Source organism: Macrobrachium rosenbergii, chromosome 39, assembly GCF_040412425.1.
Source record: "Macrobrachium rosenbergii isolate ZJJX-2024 chromosome 39, ASM4041242v1, whole genome shotgun sequence".
NCBI classification, from domain to species: domain Eukaryota; kingdom Metazoa; phylum Arthropoda; class Malacostraca; order Decapoda; family Palaemonidae; genus Macrobrachium; species Macrobrachium rosenbergii.
In genome coordinates this window covers 3,320,270-3,332,931 of record NC_089779.1, presented here as the reverse complement: position 1 = coordinate 3,332,931, position 12,662 = coordinate 3,320,270, and the positions used below count along the sequence as shown (strand labels likewise).

At 38.4% G+C, this 12,662-nt stretch overlaps 1 protein-coding gene across 4 annotated transcripts in view; it reads left to right on the top strand.

The window, feature by feature from the left end:
- Acsf3 (Acyl-CoA synthetase family member 3) overlaps positions 1–12,662 on the top strand; it is a 56,245-nt gene that overhangs the window by 34,700 nt on the left and 8,883 nt on the right. For all 4 annotated transcript variants that reach the window (XM_067082339.1, XM_067082340.1, XM_067082341.1 and 1 more), the window contains exons 8-10: positions 4,408–4,553; positions 6,353–6,486; positions 10,394–10,496. In XM_067082339.1, the coding sequence (XP_066938440.1) occupies positions 4,408–4,553; positions 6,353–6,486; positions 10,394–10,496 (383 nt within the window). The remainder of the gene's footprint in view (positions 1–4,407; positions 4,554–6,352; positions 6,487–10,393; positions 10,497–12,662) is intronic.

The window sequence follows — 12,662 nt, the reverse complement described above, 5'->3', positions numbered from 1 at the left end:
ATTTTATCTGTGAAGGTAACTTCCCAGGAATTCTTACCTAATTTCACACTGCAACAGCAGGTAAAAGAGCAGACATATTAGCAAGTTGTGACAGTCCTCCGAAACAACATTTGTTGGACACACTTCTACAACGTTAAAAAGACGTCTACAGGCCCGTCGTAATGACGGAGCCATCCACCAACATTACGTCGATCATCACCATCGAAAACCGACGACTCAGGAACTAGTGTAGAATACCAACTTCATTTGTACGGAGCAAAATCTCCACGGCTAATCATAGCAGAATCAATCTGCATTTTATTACAGAGACCGACCCCAAACCGCCAACTGGAATCAGAGAGATCGCTCCCATCTTGTAGGTGGCTAATATCATCCAACACTGGAAGAGCGAATAACTCAAATAATGGGAACAACATTTCTTGAATCACGTCTCTCTCTCTCTCTCCTTCACTTTCTTTTTCTCTCAGTCATCCCCCACCACCTCTCTGTCCCTCACCCTTCATCCTTTCCCCATAATCCGTATCCCCACACCCCTATTTAAATTTTCATTTGTTGCCGAACAACAAGCACATGTGGTTTTTGTTTCCACTATCGTTCACCTAAAAAAAGTCTTGGTTATTGTAAATCGCTTTGTAATGTATTATTTTTGTACAGCTTAAATTCAGTTAAAATCATCTTTGTAATTTACTTTTACAGGCGGTCCCCGGTTTACAACGGGGTTCCGTTCTTCTTGCGTCAGTAACCCGAAAATCGTCGTAAACCGGAAAATCGTCAAAAATCGTCAAAATCATAAGAAAACCTTACTTTTAATGCTCTGGGTGCATTGAAAACGACGTAAACTGCATTATTATTGAGTTTTACATCCAAAAACCTTCAAATTATGATTATTCTGCCGTTTTGGGGCCAAATTTCTTCCGTCGGATCGGCGACGACGACGCGTCATAACCCCGAACATGCGTCGTGCCGAAATAATTTCTGATGAATATATTTGAAAAGCGTCGTAACCTCGAACGTCGTAAGCGGAACCGTCGTAAACCGGGGACTGCCTGTATTGTATTGTATTTAAATGTATTCATTATTAATGTTTTTGGACGCTACAATTCCGTCCATACGCAAAGAAAATGTAGTACACTTTGAAGAGGTCACGTCAAGTGATGGAACAGCTGTGGTGTTGTGTTCCCAGTACATGGAACAGAGTTAATCTTCGTTTCTTTATCCATCAACTGCACTTTGAGGAACGTAGAAGATTTAGAAAGTATATTGTGAAATTAACAAAAAGTTGATCAACAAACAAAAAGCCATTGATTCAACAAAATCTGTATATGTATGTATGTGTGTATATATATATAAATAACAAAGAATGGGGCTTGAAACTTCTGGCTTGACCTCGGATCAGAAATGTTTTTTCTTTTGGGTTGTTGGGATTAAATCTTGAGAGCTTAAGCCTTAAGGGTGGTTAGAAGAATCTTGGTATGTAGAGGATTTAATATTTGGGAGGACAATAGCAACCTCAGACAATACATATCACAAGAAGCAGGGAATGATCAAGTCCAAGCCACAGTTATTGCTCATCATGGAATTCAATTTTGGTCTAAGTCCAAGAATATAATTTTGATGCCACAGTTTGTCCCATGTATGAACAATACTTTGGCAGATCAGTGAGCAGGAAGGGTCAGGTCACTACACCCACAAGTATGTCAGGACTTGTGGATGCTGTAGGACTTGCCAGACATCAGTATGTTTGCAATGAGCCAGAGTTAAAAAGCTGATCTGTTCTCCCTGCCAAGACCATCAAGCTTGGGCAGTGGATAAATGCTGACCATTTTTTCCAGTCTGGTTTTACTCCCTTCACTCTTTAGAAGCAAGTTCTCTGCAGATTTTGGACCCCCAGGAATGTGAGAATGACCCTCAAAATTCCTATCTTTTGTGATAATGACCCTCAAAATTCCTATCTTTTGTGATAATGACCCTCAAAATTCCTATCTTTTTGATAATGACCCTCAAAATTCCTATCTTTTGTGATAATGACCCTCAAAATTCTATCTTTTGTGATAATGACCCTCAAAATTCTATCTTCTGTGATGATGACCCTCAAAATTCCTATCTTTTGTGATAATGACCCTCAAAATTCCTATCTTTTGTGATAATGACCCTCGAAATTCCTATCTTTTGTGATAATGACCCTCAAAATTATTAACATTTGTGATAATGACCCTAAAAATTATTAACATTTGTGATAATGACCCTCAAAATTATTAACATTTATGATAATGACCCTCAAAATTCCAATCTTTTGTGACAGTGACCCTCAAAATTCCTATCTTTCGTGATAATGACCCTCAAAATTCCTATCTTTTGTGATAATGACCCTCAAAATTCACATCTTTTGTGATAATGACCCTTAAAATTCCTATCTTTAAGGCCAGATCTGTTTGAGGAACCACACAGGTTAAGATTTACCAAACCCCCTCACATTTCATCTAACCTAGTGGAGACTTTTGACCATATCTTTTTATATGGAGGGTTTCTTACAGTTTGCCTCAGACATCTCTGAGAGAGAGAGAGAGAGAGAGAGAGAGAGAGAGAGAGAGAGAGAGTCAACTAATAACTACCAACAACAAGGGTTCCTTTACTAGATGGTGTTGAGCTAGAGAGATTTCCTGTTCTCTTACCTCACTAGACAATATCATTAAATTTTCCTAGTTCCTCAGATATTCAGTGTTATCTGTGCTTCATCTTAACACTGATACACCTTTGGAACGTGTAGAAGCCTCATAAAATCATTCATCTTCTTAAATAGTTTCTTTGATAGTACTAGCCACAGCGAAAAGAGTTAGGGAGTTACAAACCTTTTTCGATAGAGTTGGCTTTTTGGATGGTGATGTGACCCTTTCCTTTTTGCTGCACTTCATTCCTTTTCTTTCTCACTTCTGGAAAAGATGAAAGAAAAATCAACCCCTTTCTTGTTCTGTCAGTTCTGTCTGACTTAGCTAGTGGAGAATGAAGGAAGGATCTTCACATACAGTAAGACCACCCCTTTAAGGTTTAAGGAGAAATGAGCATACAGTGAACCCCCGTATTCGCGGGGGATGCGTACCACACACCCCCATGAATAGCTAAAATCCGCGAATACTTAAAACCACTCTAAAAACACTTAGAACTGCAGAACTGCCCATTTTGATAGTTTAAACAAGAAAAACCCTGTAAAAATGCTTATACCTGAGTATTTTAATAGTTTTATCACAAAAAGTGCATTTATCCATGAAAATTATATGAAAATACAGTAATTAGTGAAAATTTCTCAGTGAAAAATACCGCGAATGGGCGAATTTTCCGCGAATAACGGCTAGATATGTTCCACAGTGAAACCCGCGAATGTGTGAGTCCGCGAATGCAGTGTTGGGAATACTGTTTTTCTTATGTTTAAATTTACCATGTGCTTGAGTTTGTCAAATTAATTATGATTTAGAAGTGTTTCTACTTGTTATCAAAGTCCCCATAGGGGGTAATGGCATCAGTGCACCTCACGCAGTGCACCATAGGCATTACTTAAGGTTCTTTGTAGTGTCCCTTCAGCCCCTAGCTGCAATCCCTTTCATTCCTTTTGCTATACCTCCATTCATATTATCTTTCTTCCATCTTACTTTCCACCCTCTCCTAACAATTGTTTCACAGTGCAAATGTGTGGTTTTCCTCCTGTTACACCTTTCAAACCATTTTACTCTCAATATCCTTTCCAGCGCTGAATGACCTCATAGGTCCCAGTGCTTGGCCTTTGGCCTAAATCTTACATTCAAATGCCAATTATCCTTGATGTCAATCCTCAACTGGTGGAAGGGACTGCCAAGGGTGGTTACCCACATTGGGCAAGAGTCACTTGGCTTACTTTTAAAACCAGTCACATCCTTTGCCAAAAGCTGCAGTATCCCATCTTCCCTTGTCATTGTGGTAGTCAGCTATATGAATGTTACTTAAATTCATAGAAATAATACCAATTTTTCATATTAAACTGATTTTTGCTATACTTACCTAACATTCATAATACACACCCAGCCTCCCCAGAGTTTATTTGGGTAAAACTTAACTGAGGTATAGAAAACAAAGTCATTCTATCATTCCATACTAGATGGAAAGTAAACAGAAGATGAGATATGCTGGCAAATCTGGTACAACCCATTTTCTTTTACTGTTTTCTCAACTGCCAAGTGAGCCTGCAGCTCAAACCTTATTGCTATATGAATACTAGATAAGTACAGTACATAAAATTAGTATAATAATACCTTTCAGTATAGCCAATTGTAATAATAATATGTTGTTAATAATGTATGTCGAAATAGTTTTGTCTATAGTGAATAGACACGTGAAACAAAATTTCTTTCCCGGTAAAACTAATTTTTCTTTTGATAGATTAATGGTGAGTGGGTCTTCAGCCCTGCCAGAACCAATTTTGGACAGGTGGCAGCAGATCACAGGTCACACCCTGTTGGAGAGATACGGTATGACTGAAATAGGAATGGCTCTTTCTAACCCCCTGAAAGGATCTCGGAAACCTGGTAAGTCCTGAAAGCATTAAATGATGCTTCATTTAATCCAAGACCAACTATCCTCCCTATATTAGTTGTTTAGAACAGAAGCATTGATTCTTCCACTTTAGTTGAAATTTTCTGGCTTGATAAACAAGAAAAAATTATAAGTACTGTAGTTAGTATTTAAAGCTAATACACATAAGGCTTTTAAGTTTGCTGGTCACATTGACATTAGCTGGATTTCACAGTCTGCCAGTGAGGTACTCCATTCTGAGGCCAGATTGAACTATAGTTCGTCGTACATCCTGGACTCACTGCAAAAGCCTAAGCTACTGCTCAGCCACAGATTGCACCACTTTCTGTGATTCCCTCACTATCATTTCATGTAGGGCATAATGAGGACTCTACCATTATTCTTTCAGATATGTGTGGATATATCTTTAAAAAATCAATTCCCTAAAGAGGTTGGAAGTATTTTGATTACTGATGCTTGCACTCTGTGGAGGAATCAGATGTGATGTAGTTTTGCTCAAACCCCACAATTATGATGCTGATACTACAATACAAGGTTACATTCCACTCATGATTGCCTACCATTAAAGAGACCTGTTTCCTAGTCACATTCAGAAGACTGCAGACTTCAGTGCTCTTATTATACTTTTTATTTTGCTCTCACCTGAATTGCTAGACTTGGTCATTAGTAAATTGGTGTGATTGTATCAGAACAAATTGAGCAGAAAACTGAACATGTATATTTTCTTTTAATAAAACTCATCAATTTACTGATAAATGCCCACTTCCCTTCCATCATTGCTTGAAGTGGGTCTAGACAGCCAAGGAAATGAGCTGCCACCATTAAAGGCACTGATGTCTGGAATCCATACCTAGACAGTTGGTGGTCTTGTCCTTTCTTTGGGGTGTGTCTACAGAAGCTGTGGGCCGCAGGATTAGGCAGTAGTAAAATGGTAGGGTTATATCAGAAAAAATTAAATTGTAGGCTATATATGTGGAGATATACATATGTATAACCCTGCGATTACTGTGTTCCCATGCCTTCTCTCTCTCTCTCTCTCTCTCTCTCTCTCTCTCTCTCTCTCTCTCTCTCTCTCTCTCTCTCTCTCTCTCTCTCTCTCTCTCTCTCTCTCTCTCTCTCGTACATTATTTGCACTGACAATACATAATGCAATACAGTATTGTACTGTACTGTACTTAATACAGCACGGTAATGTAGCGTTACATATTTTTCAGTAAGTGTAAGTGCATGTGTACAGGATACACATATCAGTATGCTTCATGTTAGGATAAAGTATGAACTTACAGTGTGATTTCTTGCTCCTCCCCCTCTCTCTCTCTCTCTCTCTCTCAGTTTTTTTAAACTACACATATTCTTATAAGCAAAGCAAATAATATTTTAAATTGAAATATGATTACAAAATGCCGGTTACGTGGAATTGCCCTATACTGTAGGCTATGTGAGTTAGCCCTGGGTTACCCTATCGTATCTGTTATATGCCAGCCTTCATTGCTGTCCATTAAGCTGAGGTAGCACTGTATTTTATAAATTATAACTTAGTCTTCACCATCATCTGTGACCTTTGTCATGGATACCAGTAAGATTAATTAATTAGTCAGTTAATCTTCTCTCCCCACAGTTTTCATGGAAAAAACATTTATTTAATTAAAAACTTTAGTTGAAAAATGTTGTGGAATTTGTAACAAGATCTTGATACAGTACTCATGCAATCAAGTTGCTTTAAATGATAGATAATTTTGATGTAGTGAATAATCATAAATGCCTCATAATTCTGATCTGTTTATATTCACAGGATATGTAGGCAACGCTCTCCCAGATGTTGAATTACGTATTGCCAAATTTTCTCAGGGAAAACAAGAGTATGATGTTCTTGCTTACGGAAATCACAAAGGAACGCATACTTTTACTGAAACTGAAGGGGAAATTGTAAGTACTTGCAGCAGTGTACACTGAAAAGATAGTATAATTGTATTTTGTCCATGTTTTTCTCCATATTAACCAACTTCAGTTAGACTTCAAAAGTAATTTACTATTTGAGATCTTAGGACATTATCCTGACGTTTTACTTCTCTGGATTGTGCTCATTCATCTCTGCTTACATAAGTAATGGTTTATGTCTTTTTAAGATTTAATTATCTCTGTGTTACCCAGTTCTACTGTACAGAGTCTTATCATTTTGAGGAAAAGTTTTTGTACTAGAAAAATTACAGAAAATTTTCCGCATGGATATCAGTCCTCTTCAGTGATGGAAACATACATCCAGGTCACATATCTGAATGGAGATTTGTGATAAATGCACTGTAATCTAAAAGTAACTTTAATTAGCTCAAGTTTTTATGAGCTGATGCAATGTCTAGAAAAGTAGAATCTGGTGATTACCCTCTAAAGACATTCAATCCTTAAATTCCAAAACTAAAAAGCTATCACAGAGAGTAGGAGAAGCCATCGGTGACGAAGCATCACAAGAATGTGGGGCGATCACTTCAGCACTATCCTGAATTGCATAAACGATCAAGACTCCTGAAGGGATGTAGATAACCTCCTTACTGATAACCTTTCAGTTTCATTTCGCCGATTGTATTACGCCAAGTAACATCAACGATACCATAAACAACCTACCCAATAATAAATCGCCGGCTGCAATGGTCTACCTGCTGAACCTTTCAAATTCTGCCATCCGATCATTTACATTTTGCTAGGTGCTATATTCAATGCATGCATAATTCACCAGTTTCTCCCAGACTCCCTACTCTAGTTCACTTAATGCCATTAATATAAAACAAGCTAAAGGATGCAGCTGACCCTGGCAATTATCGCCCGATTGCAATTACTACAATTGTGTCGAAGATACTCAAGTCCATTCTTCTAGTGAGATTTCTCCCCTTTCTACTCACTACTGACAACCAGTTTGGCTTTAAAGCAAACCACTCAACCAACACCTGCATCTATATCCTGAAAGAATGGCTGAACTACCTATCATCAGCCTCTCCTGTTTTCCTATGTTTTGTAGATGTGAGAAAAACATTTGATAGAGTAAACTACCTGAAGCTCTTCCTGAAGCTGCACAAACGAAGCACACCTCTATATTTAATTGGCATTTTATGTTGTTGGTTCTCCACACAGCATTTGTGTGTCATATGGGGTAATGTATTGTCGTACACCTTTGGCTCCCTGAACGGGCTCCAGGAAGGGGGCCATTCTCTCTCCATACCCGTTTAACACGTACACAGATACCCTGAATATCAAACTGAACTCACTCCCAATCAGATGCAATATAAAACAACAATAAACAACCTATAGTTCTGATTTCCCCATCAGTGCAAGGTCTCCAGCGACTAATCAACACTTGCCGCCAATATGTAGAGGAATTTTATATCCTATACAACAAAACCAAGACCCAGTGTATGTCACTGCTCCCAAGATCGCTCGAGCATATTGCAGAACCACAAATTTTCCTCGGAAATCGTCGTCTGGAATTCATGCACGAATTTCTGTATCTGGGCCACAATATCACAGACAATCTAAAAGATACTGCATACATAGAACAGAGGCGTCATAAACTATGTGCAACTGGCAACATGATTGAGAGGTTTGCCTTCTGTCACCAAGACACGAAAATGCTGCTCTTCCGCTCGTACTGCTACAGTATGCATGTATATGGGTGTTCCCTTTGGACAAACTATACCCGAGAGACCATGAGACTTATCACTGTTGTTCTCAATGACATTCTGAGACGCCTGACAAACACTCCTTGCTATCACTCCTCCATGCAGATTGTCACGAATTTTCCCCCACAACTGGAAGGGTTCTAAGTCCCGGATGGTATGGGACTAGGATGATCAGGCCTGTAGGGTACTATCAGCAAACATCAAAGCAAAGGTCCATCAAGATCAGGCAGGGTTTTACAATTTTATTTAAAAAAATAGACTATTTAAATTTAACATACATTAAACTAACGCACAAGAACCATGCGGGTACAAGACACAACTCTGAAAAAGTTATACAAAACTCAAAAAAATCGGCTTCTGGAAGTTACATTTCTATCCAAAACTTACTTCGAAATAATCAGCCTATACTTTAACTGAATATCAACTATATCAAGGGTCGGATGGCAAAAATGTAAAGGGATTAATTTAGTAAACTATATGAACTGGCTCTTGACTACAAAATGAACAACTTGGCAGGGGAAGTGACAACATGGAGAGTACTCAGCTTACCTCAACGATATGGCCTCGAGAAAGACGCATATCGCCCCTCTGCATGTCTTGTCACCTCGGTTCCCTTTCAAAATTTATAAATAGGTCATTTTATCAAAGAATGTATTTGAATCATTTAAATAGCCCCTCCTATATTCATGATACAGCTAATACAGGCAATTTGCCGGACACAAATAACGCTCGAACATATTTACAGAAAAATGAGAACCACGGACTCTGCCGCCTGCTTACCACTCGCCCTCGCTTATCCTGAACGTTGTGAAGGATTGTCGAGAAAAAACGGATCCAATTTTTTCACGACACAGATGTTCATAGAAAACCGCCTAGGTAATTTAAAAATCATTGTGAGGCTAACAATGTCCAGTCTGATCACCCGACTGGGAAACGGCAGCAGTTCACTCATACAAAGCATCCTAAGCAGCGAGGCAAGATCACATACTAAGTCCTCTTCGTAGCATATCAAAAGCCCTAACAATTCAGTTTAGGGACATTATTCATTACCGAAGCAAAAGAAACCCTATCAAGAAGTTAATCTCTCACGTGTACAACCAGAATTTATCTTTATAAAGATTCATTCCAACTGTACCTTGATTAGGGAGTGTTATTGCGTACTGCAGTGTAAAATGCTGTGTTGTATAGTGGTGGTGTACCTTGAATCTAACACTTGTAGCTTCAAGTTCATGAGGCACAGTGTTTGCAGTCACTATACAACAACTGACCCCTTACATGTTGTACTAAATTCATACAACATTGTCACAAGACAAAGAACAGAGGCATGTAGACCAAGAAAAAGAATCAGTCAGAGAGCAAAGCACAAAGCTTAGGATGTTGACTCAGCCGATAATGGACAAATACTGGGGGAGGCAGATAATGCAGGGCATCTAGGGACGTGAATGACACGTGACGTACATCATGAGTCATTGTCATGTTTCAGGTATTCCCTCACACTTTCGGGTTTTTATGTTAATTACCAGGACCTATATATGTTCTTCCCAATGCTTTATTTTATGGTGTTATCCATAAATTGAAGAAAGATGTAATCCTGATTTTCGACAGTTCAAAAGTTCACTGTCCTGGGGCTTATCCATTGTAAGCTGCCATACAGAGGCCTTTACTGATTGTTACATCAAGTAACGTCTGGTAAAACATCAATATATATATATAATTATATAATTGTAGGGGTCTTTTTATAATCTCTAAATAATAAGAAATATCCCATTCATTTGCCTCAATTCTCTTATTGGTGACGTATTTTAAGTATTAATCTGGAGGGAGCAGAAAAAAAAGATGACCGTTTTGGTTTTAAAAGGTGAATGTCGGTAAACTTTCTAATCATCTGTGCAGATTGTACACATCATAGTGCTTTATTAGTTTTTTAAATTCTTCTAATAAAAAGTTTTGAAACATAAATAGCACTTCTTCCCATGATGGTACCTGGTTATATTATACTATTAAGTTATTCAATTATTATGCAGGTCTTATTAGAAGTCTCCAAAAAGATGTATAGCACTGCTTTTTTTTTATAATTTAAAATAATATAAAAAGACATCCTTCCTTGAGTCAGTACAATATCATGCATAGAATTTTTTTATAATGATCACATTCTGTAATTGCAGGTTGGAGAGCTGCTTGTCAGAGGGCCTAATGTTTTCAAGGAGTATTGGAAAAAGCCCCAGGCAACTGCCAAAGAATTTACTCACGATGGATGGTTCCGAACTGGTAGGTTAAGTATATACTGCTTATATAGAATTCAAAATATTGCCTTACTAGAACCCTTTGTTTTGGTGACCAAACAATGGCTGACTTTTTGAGGGGAATAGGAGATATCCCTCTCCACTCTCACATGCCTTACTTCCTTTGAAGTTTTGCTTGTGTGAGTTCAGGTGATGATCCTTTTTGTGCACTATGATGAATCACTACCTTTTCATAGTAATTAATGAGAGATTTTCTTTATAATTCCAATTTTATGCATTCCTAAAGATTACCCCATATTACCATGAAACTGTATATTTCCTTTGCTGTCATAGCTAAGGGCCTTTGCCAGTTACTGGCCTGCGTTATTTCATTGTCATTTGCTTAGCCCCACGTGTAATGAAGTACACTATTTGATAATACCTTATTTCTTAATGAATTTACCATAGTCTGAGTGTCAGTGGACAGAAGTGCACTTGTTGATACTTGCAGTGAAAACAGTTACATAGATGAGGTTGCTGCGTTGGAATTAAAGCTGCAGGTGCATTAATCAGGTAAGGGCGTCCCTTCAGTGCCAATGTCATTACACAAATTTTCTCAACTTTATGTCATTGTAGACTTGAGTATTCATCTCAATGGACAGACTTATCCATCCACACATCTTTGATAAATGAAGGATCTGTGTTCTGGAGTATTATTTGGCCAGGACTTCCAAAAACAGCATCAGAGTGTAATCATTAAGTATAGTGGACTCAGGCTTCCACTCAGCCTACCTGGTACTGACTCATATTGTACCTTAGCAGCAGCAGCAGTGCAAGAGCCATCTCTTTTTCCCAAATCAGTCACCTAAATTTAAACCCATTGCAACCAAATCAAGACAGTTCAGTAGAGATGACAAGGAATCACTAGAGAAGAAACAAACCATCTGTTTGCTAAAAACGTAATTGAAACTAGCCTATCTCCGTGAAGGGCATAGGTCGTGGTAATGAAGGACCCCTTGGACTGGCATAAGAAGAGGATGTGTCTTGATCATTCCCAAGCAGTAAATCAGTATACAGAGTTGACACCATAGTGAATGATCTCTCTCTAGCTATGACTTGAAAAGTGCTTATCACTAAGCGCATAGCTTTTGAAGCCATTGGACATCTGTATCAGTTTTTTAGGATTCCATTTGGAGTGACAAATGGTGTTACAGAATTTCAGCAAGTCATGGACAAGTTGGTTAAAGAGGAAAACCTACAGGGTGTCTTTCCTTGCCCTGACAACATCACCATTGCTGGACATAATCAAAAGGAACATATGTACAACATTTTCTTGGGGTCATCAGTAAAAGACGCTTAACCCTTAATGATTCCAAGACTGTCAATTCTGTCCACTGCATCAACACTCTTGGACAGGGTGTGGGAAATGGTGTAATCAACCCAGACCCACAGAGACTCTGCTCACTTCCACCTCCTTCAAATCTGGGATCCTTGAAGAGAGCAATGGGGGCATTTGCCTGTTATGCCAAGTGGACAACTACCCCACCATAACCACTACACTGAAGACCAGAAACCCTTTTTCCAGCCAGCATAGGAGGCAGAGGACACAGCATCTCACTCAGAAGCTGAGGAGAGGGAGGTTGTAAGTCTTCCTGCAGTACGGAGATCAACTTGTGTACCAAAGGCTCCAAACTAATGTAGTTGGGATTGATTAATCATGGGTTTTATGTTCAAATTGACGACTATATTGTACAATAATCGCATTTTGTTTTAAAGCTCCGTTGTCAGATTAATATGGTACTGTACACTATCAACAACATAGCCTTCTTTTGGTAGTGGTGGTCTTGTTTTATCTAGAGGGGAAGAATGTTGTAATGTGTAGCGAGATTTTCATACAGTTGTTATTTATACTTTCATATTTTTGTCATTTGTTTGTTATCGTACTCAAGGTCTGTGTACAACATGGATTAGCAGGATCGTCCACTCAATATGTAAGACTCCTTCCTTTTATTTGTGAATCAGGCCGTACATAAGAAGTGTATGTATATTACTACTTTGTATTTTTACAAATTGCAATGTCTTGCTCTTTATTTTGGAACTAGTCAGTTTTATTTATTTTGCAATAGTGCTAAATGGTTTTGTGTATTGTAGATCAACTTGTGTTTGTGCTCAATAGAGCTTGGGTAGTAGAATCCAAGCCTTTGACTGACAC